This window comes from Filicampus tigris, chromosome 16 (assembly GCF_054856515.1).
Source record: "Filicampus tigris isolate MCC_2025a chromosome 16, RoL_Ftig_1.0, whole genome shotgun sequence".
Lineage (NCBI taxonomy): Eukaryota > Metazoa > Chordata > Actinopteri > Syngnathiformes > Syngnathidae > Filicampus > Filicampus tigris.
The window spans coordinates 6212527-6233955 of NC_141232.1; the positions used below are offsets into that span (position 1 = coordinate 6212527).

The 21429-nt window shown below is 42.2% G+C and overlaps 2 protein-coding genes across 2 annotated transcripts; both read right to left on the reverse strand.

Annotated features, from left to right (window-relative positions):
* Positions 1-307: 307 nt before the first annotated feature.
* usp36 (ubiquitin specific peptidase 36) lies at positions 308-14189 on the reverse strand. The gene is made up of 20 exons (XM_086056421.1): positions 14069-14189; positions 10953-11218; positions 10641-10859; positions 10168-10278; positions 9162-9264; positions 9000-9067; positions 8848-8918; positions 8501-8583; positions 8304-8415; positions 8066-8206; positions 7419-7519; positions 7203-7341; positions 6698-7054; positions 5518-5745; positions 4055-4161; positions 3299-3898; positions 2316-2512; positions 2051-2224; positions 1869-1984; positions 308-1615 (listed from the first exon to the last, which is right to left on the reverse strand). The coding sequence occupies exons 2-20, from the start codon at positions 11203-11205 to the stop codon at positions 1484-1486; spliced, it is 3312 nt and encodes a 1103-aa protein (XP_085912547.1). The 5' UTR covers positions 11206-11218; positions 14069-14189; the 3' UTR covers positions 308-1483.
* Positions 14190-15166: 977 nt separating this feature from the next.
* LOC147134353 (metalloproteinase inhibitor 2-like) lies at positions 15167-19221 on the reverse strand. Its single transcript, XM_086054781.1, has 5 exons — positions 18949-19221; positions 16419-16498; positions 16228-16330; positions 16013-16137; positions 15167-15768 (listed from the first exon to the last, which is right to left on the reverse strand). Exons 1-5 carry the CDS (start codon positions 19076-19078, stop codon positions 15571-15573), a joined length of 636 nt encoding a protein of 211 aa, XP_085910907.1. The 5' UTR covers positions 19079-19221; the 3' UTR covers positions 15167-15570.
* Positions 19222-21429: the final 2208 nt, after the last annotated feature.

Consider the following 21429-nt stretch of genomic DNA (forward strand, 5'->3'; position numbering starts at 1 on the left):
ATTTTACAGCTTCAGGGGCTGCAATGAAGGAAACACGGGTGATATAAGAAAAATAGGGAGGAAGGAAAGACAAGGGGGATAAGAGAGGAAAGAAAAAAAGATTGATGGAACGAAGGGGTGACGTATGAAAGGAGGAGGGGAGGATGAATAAGGGCACTAACCCACAGGATTTTTTTTGGTCATGATTCTAGCACACTGATGACTGAAAGCCCAAATAAACTCAAACTTGACTAGTATTTTTCTGCAAACATCAAACAAAAAGATCAGCAACATCTATTCTAGACAAAACAAGCAAAAAAGTCACAACTTCATTGCATCTTTTTTATTTATTTATTCAAATGTGGCGCGAATTCAAGTGCGGAGCGTCCATTTCGGGGTCCACGCGGCCTCGACGAAACACGTGTGCAGGTAAACACCCACCAACTGATCCATTAAATATATCTTTTGAATATATTTATACGGTTTTTTTTACATATATATATAGCCAAGTTAAGGAAAAATCTATAGATTGGAAAGGGCTAACCTTTACAGCATGGGTGGACTGTACACTCAAATGCATTTTGTGTCATGACGTCGGTGCAGGTGGGGGTCCCCAATACTTAATGTGTAAATTGAGACCGAAAAACGAGTGGCGGGTCACTTTTGTGGTATTTGTACAGTATGTGTCTTAAGATAATGGTCCGGTGCCAGATTATGTCCAATTTTTCCTGCCACACTTCCTACATACATATATAACGGTTGTGGTCACATGGCGATGACGTACGGTACATACAGGATGGCTTCCTGAGTCTCCGTCCAGTTTGTGGAGGTGACCGGCAGCGAGGGAAAAAAATTGCATAGAGGTATATAATTCATTATTTCAACTGACATGAAGAAGAACAAGCGGAACATTGAACCGAGAGTTGAAAAACGAGCCCCCCAACACTGCAAATACAGCGAACAATTGGAACAGTGGGTTTTATCATTAAATTGAATATGAAATTGTGTAAAATAAAAAAAATAGAAAAAGAGCAAGAAAACAACCAAACAAGTAAATACATGTTAACCACACATGACGAGGGGCAATCTATTGTGGCCACAATTGAATTCCCCCAACCAAGTCATATGCTACTTGAATTGTGGACCTTTAAAGAAAAAAAAAAAAGATCAGTAAAAAACTAGCCACTCGACACAGCAACATAAAACATCAGCTGATAAAAGGTATAAAATTAGAACACAATTTGGAAATGGCAAAAACATCTATAAATGCATCTGATTCCATTTCTTAGGAGATCCAGTGGCACAGAGGTGTTCAAAATGGGACAAAGCAGTATAAAAAAAAAAAAAGGGCGCCTGTAGCAGATGATACAAAATGGTGGTCCATCAGTCCTATTGTTTGTGATTGGCTCGTATTCAAAACTGAGAACAAAACAAAGAAAGTGGAAAGTTTCTTTCTGTTGTCTTTTTTTTTTTTTTGGTGTGTCTCCATTTTGAGTTAAAGGTGTCAGCGACGGCCGGCGAATGCTCGCTTCCCGCCGGGCACCACGGACCACTTGTTGCGGCGGTCCTGGATCTGCTGGAAAATGCTGCCGCCGCCTCTCCACTTTTCTCTCTTCAAGCTTTTTGTTTTCTTTACCTGGTGAAAGGCAGCAAAAGATCCATTTGAAAAGATGTTCCAGATTATTTGTTATTCTGGAATGTGCACTTTTTTTAAATACAGCGTTACTTCTAACAGATGGCGACTACTTACTAATACTGCCATATGAATTTCTATTTGTAATTCCAATAAAGACTCTTTCCATTTTTTTTCCTTTTCTATGGTTGTTATCACCACAGGCATCCTGAAAGCCTAGTCAGGATCTTAAGTGGCAAATGCTCCCCTCGCTCACCTTCCCGCTGTCAAAGTCTTCGTCCCACTCGTCAATCACAGTATCACTCCTGGCGAGGCGGACATCTTGGATGGCATCCCGACTGACAGCGGACACTTGGCCGTCCCAACTGAGGACTAGAGCGGACAATTCAATTATTTTTCAAAATGGTTCAGCCCGGGTTTCCGCAGAGAGTCTCTCACCGCAAGCGCCGTAGGCTTTGTCCGAGGCGTTCCGCATCAGATGCTCCACCACGTCGCTGCTCTTTTTGCCGTCCCAGGACATGCCAGCGGTGGCGCGGGCCGGGGCGTCGCTCGCTGGCGCCTGGCAACGCTTGTAGCCGTCCTTCACCTGGCTGTCCCAAACCACCACTGAAGCTACAAATGACACAAATATGACGGAATAACTAAATATGCCAAGTTTGTTTGTGCCTTTTTTTTTTTTTTTTTTTTGCACCGAAGCACCTACCCGTGCTCATCTTATCACCCCCTGCCGCATTCTTTTTGGCCGGGGGCTCCGCTGCGTCACTGTTCTGCCCCTCCGAGCAAGGCTCGACTTCTTCCTCCCGCCTCGCGTCTTCTTTCAGCCTCCTTTTCTTCTTTTTCACTTTCACCTTCTTTGTGAGGACCGTTACGTCGCTCGGATCGGCAGCGGCCTTGGTACAGCTGCGGTTCAATGGGGGATATAATTGAAAAAAAAATGACTTTTTGAATCGCTTTTGCCATCTGTCATCCGACTGTCCAGAAGATCGAGGCGTTTCTTAATTGATGCGGCACAACTCCGCTGCACACGTCCATTTCCTGGTTTTAAGCGAGTGTCATAAGTCATGAAAATACAGTACATATAATTGTGTTTTACGTCATTGCTTAACCATATTTACAATTTCCTATGCACTATTAGTTGAAATAGTGAAGCTTGGGGGTAAACGTTTTGGTGAGCGAGCATTAAATTCAACCGCTGACTGACTAGTCAACAAAGCCCCGGCTAGGCAGTGTACCAACAACTTTATTTACTCGCTGTTGGCGTCTCACGACATGCGAGTAAGGGAAACGAAACACAAAAACACTCAGATTAGCTTAGCGCTAGCTAGCAGCTGGTATGACACAAGCGGATGGATTTAAAATTGGTCCAAAAGAAAACCCTGAGTTCTACCGTTGGACAGTGTATGGGAAGGGATCCTGGAGGATAGAGGTAAGTTATTTTAAACTAAAAAGGAAAACCTGTCCACAGGTTGACCTGGCTGCGTTAATAGGAGGCCTGGGACAACATATGGTGTAGATAAAGTGCTATATAAGTGCACTTCATTTGCAATTATGATCAAAGCCAGCTGGGAAAGGCCACAGCTCGCCCACAAACCGAATGAGGATAAGCTCTATAGGAAATGGATGGAAGGATTCTACATTTATATACTTTAAATACTGTTCAAGCTGAGTAATTACAACTTCTCTCACCTTTCCAAAGCTACACGGGGTGAATTTGTGTCCCGCGGAGCCTCCGGTATCGTCTTTTTTTTCTTCTTCTTTTTCTTCTTCTTTTTCTTTAACAACACGCTATCCACCTCACATTCTTTCCCGTTGGTCTGACACGTCGCCTCCGCGGCGGCGGCGTCTGGCTTCTGTTTGAGCTCCTCAGCGTCTTGACGGTGGGTGAGACTCCACATGCCGCCCTGGCACCAGTCCTCCTCTTCCGGCTTTGATGACGGATCCAGATGGGATTGGACGCTTGCTCTCGCCGCAGTCTTCTCGCCGTCTTCTCCCTCCCGCTTTCGCTTCTTCTTTTTCTTCTTTTCGCCGGCGGGGCCGGGCGGCGCCTTGGCAACAGCGCCCGCGTCGACTTGCACCTCGGAGTGGCGGCGCTTCTTTCTCTTCTTTTTCTTTTGGTTGACGTTTTGGGTCGGAGGGCCGTTTGGTTCTTCTTGGGGCTGGTGGGAGGGCTTGGGGCTCTTTTGCGCGGGGCTTTGGAAGCCGTTCAGAGAGGGGCTGGCGTGCGGCGCTACGACAAGGGCGCGTTTCAAAGGTGATGAGTGGTTTTTCGGGGAATGGGATGAAGGTCTGGGAAAAGAGTTAACGAGGTCACCTTGTTGCTTTGATGACATAATTGACACTGCTCACAAAAAGTTATTAGTATGGTCTTTGGGGTGGAAAGGTCACTTCGTTTTACCTTACGTAATTGTTTCCATACCAAATAAACTATAACAAACAACAAACCTGTGAGTGTTAGGCGTGGCGGCGAGGTGGTTAGGGTGATTTGGATGAAGGGGGCCGCCGGACAGTCGTCGCGGAGCATCAATGCTGCTCGGACTCCGGCTGCGAGCCTGCAGTTATCGACAAAAATAAAAACTTGGTGGTCTAAAAGAAAAAAGTAGCCATGAATGTGACAAAAAAAAAAAAAAAAAGGAGAGAGTTAAATTAAATTAAGGAAGTGGGGATGGCAGGAAAAGATGGAGGAGTAAAGAGGAAGGGGGGGGGCGTGGCAGAGAACAATTAGAAATGGTTAGAAAAAGAAGAAGATAAAAAAGGAAAAGAAGAAAAAACAGACTGTGTGGTTGATTAGACCATTACATTCACAAGGAAGGATACGTTAATGTGACAAAAATCACTTGAGTCCAACTGAGAGGAACACTGTGTTTGGGATTTGGATGTTTATCAAGAACGTACAGTTGCCACATACACTGCCGCTTTAATTCTGCTCTGTCTTTATTAATTGATGTTGGAATTGCACACTGGAGAATTTTTCAAGTCATAAGTATTTTTCTTCCACCGCTAGGGGAACTCTAACTGGAATTAGAATCAAAACTAAGAAAAAAAAAAAAAAAAAAAGCAATGCAAAGAAGAATACGCTTCTTTTTTTCTTTAGCAGATAGAACACGGATGACAAATTACAAACAATTCTTTTCAAATTATCGCCCTTTTTATCATGGAAAGAAGTTCGTAGGGTGCAAGTTTAAGTTAAGTTTCAGTTTAAGGCCATCGATCTTGCGATCCAGGAAGGAAACGGCGCTGCTGCACGCAAGCTTAGCGTCAATGAATCTATGGTGAGATGTTGGAGGCGGCAGCAGGAAGTGAAATGAAGATAAGTACTGGTTATTTTCTCTTGGTTCTGTTCCGTTGTAATCGGCAAAGTTGCTGCCGTGTTAAAAGGCACTGTCAGGAAAGAATCTGTACAGGTACATACATGTACATTTAGAGTTCAAAATCATTCTGTAAATGCAATAAATATCTAATTTTTCAACAAAGATAATATATCGATTATATATCGTGGTTTTCTTTCCATTATTATTTTTTTAAATAGAATGGATGCAGCTTATATAAAAGGTGCGTCTTATAGTCCAGAAAATGTGGTAATTAACCTGTGTATGAATTTCACACTGTTATTATAAATACTGAAATATGAAAATTGAAATACTATATTCATAATGGCTGTTTAATAATTCTATTTTAGTGTGTTAATGAGTGAATGAGAGGCATTAACTTTGCACACTCTCTAGGCTGCCACTTTATGAAGTTCAGCCACATCAAATATGGCGGACACGCTCATGAGCCGAAAAGCACTCAAAGTGTAGACTTTCAATAATATATTTTCACAACAATATGAAAACTTCAACTAAAGCATAAAAAGTTTGAGAAACGCTGTTCTACTGTAACAGCATGCAGGTGAGGCCATCGCTCACCTTCTTCGCTGACAGCGCCAGCTTCTTGGCGGGTGGCGGCGACATGGTGCTGCCGCTGGCTTCCGACGTGATGTTGTTGACGGCCGGGGGTTTCATTTTCACCGTCTTCTGCTCATCCGCGCTGTGAGAGCGCTCCACGCTCTTGGCGGGAGACGCCGTGCTGCTGGACGCTTTGCGAGGGGTGGAGGGAGCACCTCCCGCCGGCGCACTCTTGGGACCCGCCATGTCCTGGTCGACGGAACGATGAGCAAAAAAAAAAAAAAAAAATTCCATCAAACATGGTGCATGAATTAGTTTGCGCACAGTGGATGACGTCACAATTTTATCCATAAGGTGTGGGTCGGGGTCCACCAAGCGTTGACTGTACAATAGCAAGACTTTCATGTTTCTCGCTCATCTACTTCACAGCTTCACACAAGATGCCGGACTGTCCAACAAGACGGAATAAAACCCTGGACCTAATGTATGCTAACATGAAGGTAGACTACGGTACATCTTCGATTCGTTAGCTATAACAACCTTGCCACCAACAGCCCACTCGCAGAACATAAGGACTGTTTTTTCTATTGTCACAGAGATTTTTTTATTTTATAAGTCCCCTTTTAATCATCTTGAGCTGTTGCATGAATTAAGCATCTTTCCTAGGGATAGCCCGATTATCGGCCGGGCCGATTATTGGGGCCGATATTTCGCTTTTTGACGAATATCGGCATCGGCCTTTTTTTAAAACTCAGCTGGCTGACAATAAATCAATTTAAAACTGTGGAAATCAAAACAAAGACATGTGAAAGTTTAACATTTCTCTCATTTTGAAATTTTCATTTACTGTAGAAAACTACATGGAGCTATTGTTTATGTTTTCCTTTATCCTGGGTTCTCCCTGAACTTTTATAACACATGTATACTGTGTCAAAAATTTCATGTAATAATGATTTAAAAAAAAAAAAAAAAAAAAAAAAAATCACCATTATGAAAACCTGAAACATTGTTCAATAAGCAGTTTTAAAGATTTTACAACAAAGTTAAGAATACATTTTTCTTTAGATTTTGATGCCAATATTTACCTTTTCACTGAAAACGAATATCGGCTCTCTGCCTCCTTGACTACTGATAATCGGTATCGGTATCAGCCCTGAAAAAAGCATATCGGTCTATCTCGAATCTTTTCCCCGAGACTTACCTTTGATTCAGTGGTGTCGGCAGAGGAGGAGTCAGACAGAGACTTGAATGAGGTAGACGCAGTGAGGCCTCTGCCGCCGTCTTGCTTTTTGTTGTCTCCGTCCGTCCTGCCGAGGCCGTTGGACGGCGTCGGCGTGCCGCAGCGCGACTGGCTCTGAGGAGAGGGCTTCTTCAGCTTCTTGAAGGGCTCCTCGATAACCGTGGGCCCGCCGGGCAGCTTGGTGGTGCCGTTGGAGGACGACGACGTCCAGCCAGAGAGCCGGGGCTGCGGCGGAGTGCTCACGCCGTTTCTGGCGAGCGGAAGCCCCAAACCGCCATCCATGGACTGGATCTTACGCAGCTGTGCTGGCTCAAGTTTCTGTTAAACGGACCACGGAAACCATTTTTTTACTCCAATAGAGGCCACCCCTCCAATACAGCGATGTTGTATTAAACTTTTACATTTTGATGGGTACGTCAGCCACTCAAGACAAATAAACGCCTCCCTCAAAAAGATGGGAAAGTACCTTGGGGACCTGCGGGGAGGAAAGGGGTCCATTCAGATTGACTCGCTTTATTTGCTCTGATGAAGCGCTGTTCTTCCCAGAATGCAACATTCCCTGCTTGCCAGTGTGTCCGTCTGCATTCTTCTTTGTTTCAGGGATCCTTCAATAAACAGTACAACAAAATGAGTTTTAACATTGATACGTGACTGAGGTTTGTAGATGTGCGCAGCTTCTCACCTCAGGTAGAAAAGCACGTAAGCCTGCTGGTTCAAGACCACCTTGATGTTACTGGAGTGCACCATGGAGTCGTTCATTTGGTACCATTGTCCATTGCTCGCCTACATTAACGCAAGACATAATATATAGTCAAAGATGAGGATAAACGGAGAAAAAAATGTGGGCCTTTTTTTTTTTTTTACTAGATACACAAGAAAGTAGCAAAAGTTCAGCAGCTGAGTTGGTGTTAAGAAACACGAGTGAAAGATTTTTGAGGAACCATTTTGGATTGTGGCAACAATTTTAGCATATGGACTATTTTGAAAACGTTTTTAAAAAGCTTAATTGTGAATTTCCAGCTAAAATATTCCCAATAAACAAATAGAATCTCACTTTGAGCACGTTAGTAAATTTGAGGTCAGAGCTGTAATGCACAGCACTCACCACCAGGGATCAGTGTGCTGCTTGAAAAAAAAATAATTATTGAACCTGTGGGTTTGAAAACACACCCTTAGATACTTCTCAAAAATTTGAGGCTCACTTGAAAATGTCCTATTTTTCTTTTAAGAAAATAAACTTTTTTTTTTTCCCCCCAATTACATCAATACATCTTTAGTTGCTACTTTTTTTTTTTTTTACGATGAAGCTTGTGTATGTCATGGTCGCACCTTGACGTAGCAGTAATAGTGTCCAGCGTGACAGCTGTAGCCAGAGTGAACCAGGACAGCGTAGAGGCCGTACATGACGGGATCGCCGGAGCTCTGAGACATGTAGGGCCGGAGGTTGAGGACCTCTGGATAGCCAACATCCTATTTAAAAAAAAAAAAAAAAAAAAAGGGGAGATGAGTGGAAATATGAGATGTCTGGATAAACACCTCCTTCAAAATTTGGAAATTATTTGTCCACCTTTGTTATTTTCCCTCCGCTGAAGTTGGCAAATCTCTTGAGGGAAAGCGTCAGCACATTTGATGTTCGATGGACGGTGAAACGCTTTGTCGCTGGCACTTTCTTTTTGCACCTGCAAGGGGACGAGGGGGGGAGACTCCTCACTCGTCTTAAATGCAAATAGGCCACATATGGTATAGAGCAGCTTTTGGACTCACTTGGCACACATGTAGGCATTCTCTCCACTTAAAACATCGGGTTTAACAAAAAGCTCCAAGGCTCGCACGATGTTGACAGCTTGCTAAAAGACACAACGAAGACGGCACAATATTGCTGAAGCAAGTTTAAGACATCAAATTCCTATTTCCTGTCAGGGATCGAACGATTAAAGATTTTTTTTGTCGTCAACTACGATTGCCGAATAATCAGTTCAACCCCTATTTATGAAAATCCTTCTTTAAATTACAAATGAAAGCCAACCACAACAGATTGCATTTTACAATAGCGGTGTCACTGTATGCCTAAATTAAAACAAAATATCAAGGCAATATCTATTGGAACATACCCGTATTTCCACAGCAATGTCCAGGTAAGGGTCGTACGTGTCTGACACACTTTTACAAATGGAACATTTTACTGCAAAGAGAAAAAAAGAGCAATAAATGGATCAATCGACTAATTGTCCCGGGTGACATTTTGTTTCCGTGAACGCAATACCTCTTGACCGCAGGTAACCTCCAAAGATCTGATGCACTAGTGTTGTGGCCTGTGTCTGCCTATCAAGCCTACACACACAAAAAAAAAAACAAACGTTCAATCAATATTATTCTTCGTTTAAAATGGATGATGCGGACCCAAAAAGAAATAATGAGTCCTTACTTTGGGTAGCCGTTGAGACAGGCTTTCTGCATGGCGTCAATGGTGTACCGCAGAAACTCGTGCGCATCCTCCTGGCTACCGAAGCGGAAATGTCGGGCGATTTCTGCGCAAAAACAGCACGTTTGAATAAAGTGTCCAGAAACCACTGAAATGACATGGCTTTCCAAGCGCAAGCTCTCATTATGGCATTAAGCCTCATAAAAGCTATGTCATGAGTGTGTTGTTTTAGAACGGTCATTCATTAATGACTGGCAAAAGAGCGCAGTTGATCTTTTTCATAATGTCACAAACAACCACACTTCAAAGCAGATTTGGGCCACCCTTTTCTGAGTGACCACCCACTCTGTTTGTGCAACTTGCACTTGCAAAAACATAATGAAACATTTACGGTCACTTAGCGAGTTCTCGCAGACTCATTGCATTAGCGCTAATGTAGCTTCGAGCCCTTCCTGGAGGCACAGGGGGAGAGAAAAAGAGTACGGCGCTGGTCGATATTTAATGCGCTCATCACCGCATTCCCAGCAAAGCGTCCTTTCGCACAAACGGCAATAAGTCACAACCAGTGGGTGGAAATCTAAAACTGTTTTTTTCTCCACTCATAATTCAATCGTGATGACATTGTGTTGTTTTTTTTCACCCCCTACAGTCTTTTCAGGACTATTTTTGAGCTAAAGCATTCAAGCCTGCAGTCACAAGGAGACGGAGAGGGCACGAGAGGGAAAGATGGTGGGGGTGGGCGGTGGTGACGGCGACTGCAGCAGTAAGCAGGTAGTGAGGGAGGGAGTGTCGTTGGAAAGGAGGTGGGTTGGTGGTGGTGGTGGTGGGGGGGGGGGGTTCCTTTGGGACTCCAGCGCCTAAACTCACGCCTCATCTCCCTCCCTTCTCCCCACACGCCGTCCATTCATTCCTTCCCCCGGGCTTGCGCTCGTCTAATGTACTGCAGTGTGACGTCACGGCGTGGCGGCGTCAACACAAAACAAATTCCGAGTGAAGGCGCTGGGCTCACTTTTCAGGTCTCTGATGAAGGACACGGGCTTGATGGCGTTGCCGGTGTTGGCAAATGTCTGGATGATGTGGTTCTGCATGACGCAGATCATACAGAAGCCCGACTGGTGGCCTGAAAGCGCACAAAAAAAATAATAATAATATAGAAAATGGATCACTGCATGGAAATTTGTCATTGTGGTATTGACACGTTTGTGTGTGTGTGTGTGTGCATGTCCTAAATGTACAGTAGAATTTTCTGTATATTTGTGGTACTTGAGTGACGCCAACAACCAGATAAAAATTCACCATTTTTAACATTATACACAGTCGATAGATGTGGGATTCTACTAAAATAAAATCACAGCAATTTCGATGTTAGGATTTATTGTTAGGCAGCCATAGAAGTCGCTTGCCTGGACGCAACGCCCTAGCTCTGTCTCCACTTCTCATGAGAAGGAAGGGCTAGGGCTATGTCTGGGATTAAACACTCACAGACGCGGCTGTGCTCCTTGGAGAGCAAGTAGTTGGCGAGCGGCGGCGTGTAGGTGAGACACTGCACGGTGGAGTTGAGGAAGCAGGTGTTGCCCAGGTTGTGGAGGCCGGCCCCCACCCTGTACACCCGCTCCCACTTAAGGGTCAGCTTGTTGGCCGGGAAGAGCATTTTCTGCGGCGGGGCAATGCCGTCGCCTTGGCCCCCGAGAACCGTGTTCTCTGAAACTCGACACAATCAAAATCTGAATTAAAACATCATGTGTGCGTTTTGAGAGTGTTTTCAAATTTGAGCAAAACGCTCCGTTTGGTTACCTTGCCTCTTGATATGGGGGGGCTCGGCCGCCTTCTGCCCGGCGGTGCCCTCATTCCTGGGATTGAGGATCACGTACTTGTTCTTCAGGCTGTCCAGCTGGTAGGAGAAACCCTTGGTGGCGGGCTCAAACTCGATCTTCTGCAAGAGGACCTTCTTGGCCGAGGAGGCCAGCAGCTTGTTGAGGTCGCCGTCATCGCCCGACTCCTTTCGACTGGGCTTTAGCGCCTCTTTGAGTTTGTCCACAATCGGCATTGTTGAAACATCACTGAAAAGAAGGGAGAAGTGTATTGTGTGGAATTGGGGGGGGAGAAAATTAAGCAAAAAAAAAAAAATGGAAAATTACTTGACTGTTACAACACTGTTGGTTCAATGTCAATTCTGGGTGGGGCGCTTAATAGATGATTAGTTCTTTTTAGTGACAGATTTTCTTTTTTTCAAAGAAAATAAAAGAGAAAACAAATCTGTTTTTCCTTTTACCAGCTTCTGTGGTGGAAAACACATTTTGTCAGCCATTTGGAATTGGTTCTGGTGAATTCAAATGAATTGCCAATCCCTTGGTTAAATTAAAGCTACTGCCCCTTTAAATACAGTGTAAACGAATGCACTAAAAGCTTACTTACCCTGCGCTTGACCACATCAAGTGTCTACCAATCATCTAATAATCATAAAGCCTGACACGATTGTGCTCCACGTCAAATGTAACTATCCTCTTTTTTCCCCCGCCCACATCACTCCAGTACACTATAGAATGCCTGGAAAGATATACCAGAGGATGGTGATGTCATCAGAGTGGGGGGTGCTGGTGAAGAAGCAGGCCCGAACATATGCACAAGGACACTGCGACCTTCACGTGCCGCCGCCGCTACTGATACAAAGGATGACACGCAGCCCAGGGGTGCAACGACAGCAACACTTATGTAATTTAATAGTCGCCCTTTAATTGCAACTAATTGGTTATTTCAAGGGGCTGGAAAAGGGACAACAAAGGAATGCACAAAGGCACTGAATGGAATAATTTTGAATTCATCAGTCTCTACTGCTTACAAAAAACGATATTACATCAGAAAAACATCTTGCAAATGTTAAGAATCAAGCTTGAAAAAAAAAAAAAAAAAAAAAAAAATCACAAACCGGCTATTATCTTATGCTTACAGTGCAGAGAATTCTGGCGAATAGTGCATTACCACAAATATGACAAAGCTGCCATTTTTCAATCAGGATTAAAATGATTTTTTGGGCGGTTTCTGCAGTTCAAAGTGTGTCCTCGCAGTTTACACTAACATGGCTGCTGTCAGAGAGGAGTTTGTCAACAAAAGCACAATCTGTGCTGCCAACCTGCTGCCTCCTCCAGGGGCTATTTTTTCAAACAAGCAAAAAGGGCACATTTTTTTCCAAGAGGAAGCACATATTCTTGTATAATCTCTCAAGATTTTTTTAAATTTATATTTTTTCTGATAACTTTACCCCAACACTCAGCCATAGCGGGTCCAAGGCCAGGATCAGAAATCGGGTAGGTTTTGTCAGGAAGAGCATACGGCATAAATACTTTTCATGCAAATGTCTCTCTGATTAAATTAAAAACAACAACAAAAGAATAATCCAACTATATATATTTTGGGGGAACCTATCATCCGCTATTCGATGAAAATCTCATCTATTTGCCATTTTTGTGCTTCGGCAAAAGCCATAAAAGTATTTTTGAACTGTGGGGGAATCTTGTTGATGTTTTTTCACCTGCATTTATTATTGTGTGTAAATACCAAAAGGTAAAGGTTTAAACTACTTAAGAGTATAGAAGCATGGTTTTGATGCCTAGTGTTACCCTGTTTAAAGTGCTTTGACTTTTCTAAAGCGAGTCATTTATATTTCTGTTGTGACTCAATAAATAACGGGACAAGGAGAAAGGTCATTTCCCTTTACTCTCCACCACAAAACTGTTTACACTGCAAGCTACTCCCGTTCATGTACAGTATATCATCTCTGAACCCTCAAACATGTAATTCTCCCTCCCCATCCTTAAAGGTGCAGGTCCCTGGTGAATATATCTCCATCCAGTGGCTGAAAACAAACCAGATCTGTAAGCACTAATTTTAAAATCAAGCTTCTATACGCCCTCTTGTTATTATTTTTTTGTTTGTCGTTGATTTGTCAGTTCTATGTGTTGATTTTGTCCTTCTATTTATTGTTGCTGTTTCTGTAATTTTACTTCTTCTGACCTGCCAGGGAGTGCAGATGGAAAGTTGGCTAATTCTGGCATATTTACATGTAAATATTCATTAATATGCACTATCCCTTTTAAATAAATACATTTAAAATTACATTGCGGGTCCCCACAAAGCTATATTTACATTGCGTATACTCATTTCAACTGGTCTCTGGGAAGCAACTGGACATGGGTGCGATCATGTTGTTTATAACAAGTCATGTTCATAATTTACACTCCCCCAGACTTATAATGCAGCGAAATCAGTGATGAAAAGTACAGGTATAGAAAAAAAATCGCTCTAAATGTGTTTGAAGTAATATAGTAATCGGCTTCATGCACCATACTTCTGACACTGAAGACTGTCTGATCGTCACCAATCGCGTCAATCCATTGACACGCTGACCGGCACTCCAGCTGCAAGCGCACTGGAATACATTCTTGTTATTACAAAGTAATAGATAAATTTAATCACTTAAAAATACATATTTTACAGGGGTTTAGCCATTTTCACCTCCGCGGTGTCCATGACCGCGACATGTCGGGCCACTTAACGTGGTGTTAGCATGCTAAGTTGCTAACCTCAACCAAGAACCAAATGTCGACATTATACGGCGTCAGAAGGGAGATGAGACGATGTCATTACGTCCCTGTTAACTCTAGGAGACACATTAGGTGATTTTTGTGCCGTTCATTTTGAGAAGTGGATACATTTAGCGTGCCTTTAAAGAGAAGGACGGCGGTGGCTAAATAGCTAGTTGGCTAACTTAACGTGGCGGAGAGGTTTCGAGTAGCCCTCACTTGCTGCAATGTGGTTAGCGTCCCAGCGCCCGACAATGCCGAATGACATCACTCAAGCGAAATCGAGGCTTTGTTTTGTTTTTAATGTGTAAACTCTCTTAATGGCCTCACCTTGGTAGCGCTCAAAATCCTTGAGAAGGTAGAAGTCGGCTCTTCAGACGCTGCTTTTCGGTCTGCTGATATTTTCGCCCATGCTGCATTATGAGAAGGCGGTGACGAGAATGATGGTCGCCTTCCAAAGACCAATCGGTGAACAGATCCCGCCTTTGTGACAAGGTTGATCCAATCAGCGGCTCCATAGTCATTACACTGTCAGGGAAGGGACACGTGACATGTCCCCAGCGCTGTTTACCATTTTCAATGATCATCTAACTGAAATGTCAAGAAAAATGATACATAAAAAAATTACAGCCAAAAATCAAGAATTGAATTTTTAAAGATGTAGTAGTAGTCAGATTTGATCGTAATCTGATCAGACAAAATTGATTTCTTGATTTTTTTGCGATGACTTAACCTTCCAATGCATTTGTTACGTAATACAGCGGTGCCTTGAGGTACGAGATTAATTCGTTCAGTCACCGCACACGTAACTTAAAGCCCCCGTCTCGTAAGTCATCTTTTCCTTTTGAAATAAATGGAAATGGCATTTATCGTTTCCAACCTGCTCCTAAAAACAAATCGCCACGTGATCATGATTAATTGATGTACGTGCGTGACTTGGCCACCACTAATTCAATCAAGAGTTTCAGTCAACTAGTGTAGGTGAAGTGCATTCTCATCATTCTTTATGCAGAGGATGAAGAATATATACCCATGAGTATCGTTTAGTCTGTGTGTTTCTGCAGGTTGTGTGTCTAAATACTTGTTCCTTTGCAATGTATAACTGCCACATACTGTAGTACAAATGTTATTTGTTTGCCCCCTATGGTGTTTAAGGAAATGTTTGGGCTTTTTAAATACACATTTAATCTTTCTTGTTTGACCGTTGGGACTGGCATTGAAACACTTAAAGCCTATTTTTTTCAAAGTTTATTCACCATGTCAAACTGCTGATGAATTTAGCTGTGATCACCGCCACAGCATAGAAAAAAAAAAAACAACGTAATTTGTATCTGAAGGTACTACTGTACAATAGTTTTTCCAGCATCATCAATTCATTGCCACCAGAGAGCAGTATATTCAAAGTAACCACTACAGACACTTCATACGTACTGTAATCATATTTATTAAACATTTTTAAAAAAAAGGTACAATACTTTTCCGAACACCACTCTGCAATTGAGACAACACAAAAAAAACCTTGCTCTCTTGACAGAATGATCAAGTTAACATCTTACAAATATCAGCATATAAAAACACAGGAGGGATCAACCCTCTTTCCACCCTTACCTCATCATTGTTTACTTAAATATATTTGGCCTACCAAGAGAAAAAAAAAAAAACAGATGTTGAAAACAGTAATAACATTGCAGTGAAGCTTAATACTGACTTATGTGGACTACGTTTATTTCTGCTGAAGCAGTAGTTTGTACAGAAGTGCTTTGGAGTCAGAAAGTGCTGAACTGTCACCATTGAAAAAATACACTGCAATTATTTTTCATTTGAAATTTGAGTTAAGGGTCTTCAATATCCATGAATTTCTTTTTGGGCGATTCGGCCCCCCTGTACCAGGCGCAAGAGCCGTCGTTTCTCTTGATGCAAGCAAAATGTCGGGCCTGCTTGCCGTAGGTTATCTTCTCCGTCAGATAGTCCGTCCACAAGCACTCGGCGGGTCTGCTGATGGCGCACGGGACGGAGGTGCAGTGCGTGATCTGTGGGCAACCAAGGACAGGGATTTCATGGACTTGTTTGCACATTGTGGGGTGACTACCGAAATGCTAATCTTTACTCAGTTTCCACATAAACCAAAGATCATTAATATTGCTACACTTTAAGATGAGACTTGACTTTTATCTGTAGGCGCTGCTGTTTTGGATAGCAATATCCATCCTAGGGGCCAATACAGAGCAGTCTATACCACAAATACAAAATATGAAATCCATCCTGTGTTCCTACCTTGCAGCCGCAGCCCATTTCGTAGCGTTGCACCAGGCTACTCTTTTGCGTGGCGCTCAACTTCTCCCACGGCTCAAGGAAGTTGCACAGGGTGACGTGCAGCGAGGCGTTTGACTTCAGTCTGCCTGTTATTGCAAAAGCGAAAGGAGAGGAAATTAAGGGACAGGGAGACCTAAATTGAAAGAAACCATGGTAAAATTCAACCCGATGCATACCTGTGATTAGATACTCGACGCCTTTAGCCAGAGTGACTCCACATAAGGAAGAGGTTGGTGCAGTGTAGATGGCATCAAAATCCTTGTTAGGGCCTTTGAACATCTACAAAAAAAAAACAAAAAAAAAGCAAGTTAGAGATATATATTGATTTTGCATACATGCCGATACATAAATATTTCAAGTCATTTACCTTGGTCTGTTTGATGTTATACTTGATGGGTTTGAAAAGGTCACCATCAGCCTTCACTCCAACCACCTTTGCCTTGATGACTAAAAAGACAGAATGAAAGATGACATTACATTCTAAACAAAAGGGGCATCCAGGTTGGAGGATTTGGGGCCAAGACGGCAGCACCGCATGACTGTTTCATCAGCTGTGCCCTGAAGAATGCACAGCCGGGATCCAAAACACACTGAGGAAGCCAGTCAGCACTTTGAAGACTAGAATTAAACGAGGATAATCCCCCTAAAACCCTCACAGCCTGCCTGTGTTTGCATTTAAAAAAAAAAAAAAAAAAACTGGATGGGGAAATCTCTCTTACTTTCCAGCTTCCTGATTGAAAGTTTTGAATGTGCGGGGGGATAGAACACTTCAAGTGGAAAAATATGATTAAGGCCATACAGATGTGCCTTTTCAGCTCTAGTGCAGCCAAGTGCTCGAACAAAAATAGAAGCTCAATATGTCTCTAAAGACTGATCATAGGCCAGGCAAGTGACGTGAAAGTATCCTGGCCGAGAAAGTATCACTGGATCATCATAGAGCCAATTCAGGTGACTCATGAACCCACAAGAATTTTGTCAAGGAGGCGCCAAAGCAAACAAGATCATTTTCTTGTATTTATCATGGTTTCATCATAATAGATGCTTACAGAATACAGAATCTCCTTTTTAGGACATGTGCAGCAAAGCCGACTTTTGAAAAAAAGAGGAAAACAAGAGAAGTGGACAAATGGAGAGAACAGTGCTGATGCTGCTGAGAAAGTCTCCCCAACTCCTCTGGCTACAATTTGCGGTAATCCTGCTTGCCTGACTTTGCAGAATTGCACACAAGCGCCGCTCTATAAGTCAAATATATGAAGGGTGTGAATAATCCAAATGAAAATTTGAGTTTCAGACTGTCAGCACATCATTTGACGTCCAAAGCCAGGGGCAAAACATAAGGTCATGCCAAACTATTGGCAGCGCATTTATTCAACAACAGACTAGTATGTATGAAAAGTGCTATATAAATAAAATGTGATTGATTGATTGATTGATAGTATGTGTTTAAGATAAATATGTTTTAAAACATCAAGTAAATAATGTCACTTTGTCTTTAAGTTAAAATATTTGTTATGACTACTACAAAGTAGGCTGTACATCACTATCTGTGCCAATAAAGTACATCCTGTACTCGTAAAAATACGATGATACAACACCTGATAGTATTTACCAGCTGTGCAAGTAGCAAACGCCTCTTCAAAAATAGTCAACGTGTGCTTACTTTTAAGCACTGTTCAAGTTTACAAAATAACAAACCCCAAACAAAGAAAATTACACATTGTACATTTTTACGCAAACTGCGTCTTGCAAAAATAAAAACAAAAGTAAATAAATCGCTGCATACCAAAGCAAGTTTACGTGCTAGGTTTAATTCAGGTCAAGTAAAATGTGTAATTAACGCAAAAGGCTTCTTTCTTTCAAGTCATTTACAAAGTAGACTGGAAAGTGAACTGACATTAATTGTTCAGCGGGGTTGCCGGAGTAACAACACCTCAGTTGGGTGGGCGTGCATGCATCTGTCATTCTTGATCATACCATCCACAGTTAGTGTTTCATGTAATAAAAGTCAGAACAAAGCCCATCAGACTCATAATCAAGTAGGAACAAAATCAAGTAATAAGCTATATTAATTTACTAGATGATGGCATTTTCTTTAAAGTGGCTTTGTTTTTCTCATGTATTGATTCGCTAGCTAACAGCCAATCAGACTGATCAATTGTCACATTAATTCAATTAATTCAAAAGCACAATGACACAAAATTCTCTTAATTCTTCACAATTCCAAATGTTGCTTTCTACTTGGGTTTGTTCCTGCTTCTATTATGTGTGCAAGATTAGCGCCTGTGTGCCTTTTATTTCATGAAACTCTGAATGCGGATGGTATGATAAACAATACTTCTAAGCTATGTTGTTTTCTTGCTATAGTTGGGAAAAGTAATATTCTGATGTTGACTAAGAATGGCGTCTTATTTGCTTAAAACTGACTATTTTGCATTTAATACAATACAATTTTATTTATATAGCGCATTTCATAACAGCTAGGGCTGTAACAAAGCACTTTACAATAAAATTAATAAAACAAAAACAATAAAAGGCTGTGGTACATGTATCAAATGAATTCATTGTTTTAATTGCGTAGTGAATATAAAAATCAATTGTGACACGGTATCAAGTGGTCCAAGAATACTGCTTCAATGTGAAAAGGAACATTTTCCCTAGGTATATGGATGGTGTTGGCCACCCCTGGCCAGCCTGTTGCTGCGCCCCTGATTTGACTCCGGTAACTATTTGCATGTGACTATGAAAACAAAACCGTCTCAAAAAGTTGAACACTCCACGTGAAAGAAAGCACGCGCAAATACGATCAATAAACCACCGCAAACCTACGTGGTAGCATTAAAACACATTAAAAAAAAAGATTTATAAAAGGCCATAGTGACTTAATGTGTTCAACTTACCGACGTCTGCTTGGCAAAACGCCTGCTGCGGATGCGCCGCGCCACAGCTGCAGGCTTGCGCTCCTTCCTGTAACAACCACAAGCACAGCAGCACCAGGGGCAGCACGAAGCTCTTCACCGTCCAGCTCATTGTTGATCGCTCACGACAACAAAGTAAGAAGAATAAAAACGTTTAAAAAGTACGACGAAAAGCGTTCAGTGGACTGCACGAAGCGCTCTGAATGGAGGCTCTGTTCCCCTGCACAGGACGAGGTTGTTCTGTTTGGTCCACCTTCACTTGGGCCTTTTTATGGCTGCAGACACCGCCCACAAGCGACGTCACTTACACTGTTTGATGACTTTTTTCACCTTCTCACAAAGCACGCATGCATACACGCGCACTCACGTATGCGCGCGTGTGCGTGTAGGTGACGGATTTGTTTTTTTTTTTAAAGGGAAAACATTTGGCCAGTCCTATACTTGAGTGGGATAAATACTACAGGAAATGACAGTGCTTTTTGTCTTTCTTTCTGATTTAGCAAAGTCCACACCAAAGAAGGGAGCACCTACCACCACCCCCCAAAAAAGCAGTACCCCCCCAAAAAAGCAGTATGCCTATCATTGTTTTGTCATTGATATGAGCTAAAATCAGCCATCTCTCTGGGTCCCTTTTTGCCTTTAACCTTGTTGTGGCGTCTCTGAGTCCAGTGATTCTCAAACTGGGGTCACCAGACCCTGAGATAACTTGTTATGAATCGATGCAATGTAAATGGAATTGAATTCAAAATGTCCTTTTCTTTTTGCAGTGCTCAGTAGCCAAAGGCTTTGGACCTACAGGTTGTTTGGCTGGAAAAGGAAAGGGAAAACTGAGTCACTGCAAGTATTTTATTGGATTTAATGAGACAAGTCAATGTGGAAAAACGTTTTAATTATTTTCTTAGGAAACAAACATGTCGTCTTAGTCTGAAATGTTTGTGTAGCATCTTCACAGTAATGAGCTAAAGTTAGCAGGACAGCGCATGCTGGCTTTGCGTGTACACGTTAGTCCCGAGTTCCCAACATTACCGTAATAGACGCTTCATAAACAACTTTTTTAGCGCATGTCTTCACCGGAAAAGACAGCAGTAGGCTACTATAGTGGGCCGAGTGGGCGTAATTTATCCATTCCTATCCTTTCATTAATTTGCCACATCTCTAATTCATTCAATGTTGCATTCACACCTTGACGCCGCCCTGTAAATAGACTCTTCCGAAAAATGACCCTAAAAGAAGCCTGAGTCACTAAATGATGACAATTCATAATTACATGTCCAGATGTGACATCAACGCCATAAAAAAAAAATGTGCATGGCGTGGGGTTAAGAACCAACTGAATGACCCCCAATAGAAATGATAAATCACGGCAAAAATATAGAAACTGGTGCAACATGTCATACGTACATGGCCGTGACACACGCTGAGTCAAGTTGCCTTCATGGGCTTGATAGATGTGGTCACAGTCGCAGTCACGAAAACACCGCTGGCAAAATACAGAGGGAGACTGGGAGGAGCCAGATGACATCATCGTAAGAGTTTAATAGATTCAATGTGGGGGCGATTCCCCCGAACCTTGGGCCCCCGTCTGTGAAAGACCTGTGTTATTATGGTCGCATTCTTGATTTACTCATGCAAAGTAATTGGCCTTTTGTTGGAAACCTCACAGTGGAGTGGCAGTGGCAGTCACGTTTTTGAACCCAACGTTGGAAAAGTTGTCAAAAATGTTAAGAGATAGTTCTGGATATGCCACAATTATTCGGGGGGTGGCCTCTGCTCACATGTTCACAGTCAACAACTGTTATCCCAAGATCATTTCATATTTAATGTTTAATTTTTATTAACTTTAATTAATGATACAAAATTAATAATTAATTTTAATGTAATTTAATGTTTAGGTTGTTGCCACACCTGCCATGAAGAGTGGTCACGCACAGATCGCTGCCTCTGCCTAGAGATGTCTTCGTGAGTGATGTGAGTGTGCCACAGTCAAAGGGAATGAGAGGAGCCGCTTTGATTGGTGGCGAATACGGTCGGCTATGTTCCCGCTCACAACAGCGCAAACCGCCTTTTTTAAAATATGCTAGCTTGTACGCAACTAAAAAATGACCAACACCCGAGCTTGTACGCATCTAAAAAAATGACCAGCACCCTGTCTAACCTGCCTCTGTTAGGAATTTATTGTCATAGCATGACAACTTCATTCAACTTTATATATAACTTTATATATATTCATATATACCACCTGACTTTATTTGTGTATAGCATTACAACAACGACTTTATTCCATTAACCGTATGACTTTATTCCCATAGCTTTACAAATTCCTTCCAATATTACGACTTTATTCAAAAAATATATACAACTTTATTCCTGCAATAATTGTGGTATGACTTTCTTCTAATGACATTATGACTTTACTTCAATTACTGTACAATGTTATAACTGTAACCTCACAAAATTTCCAAA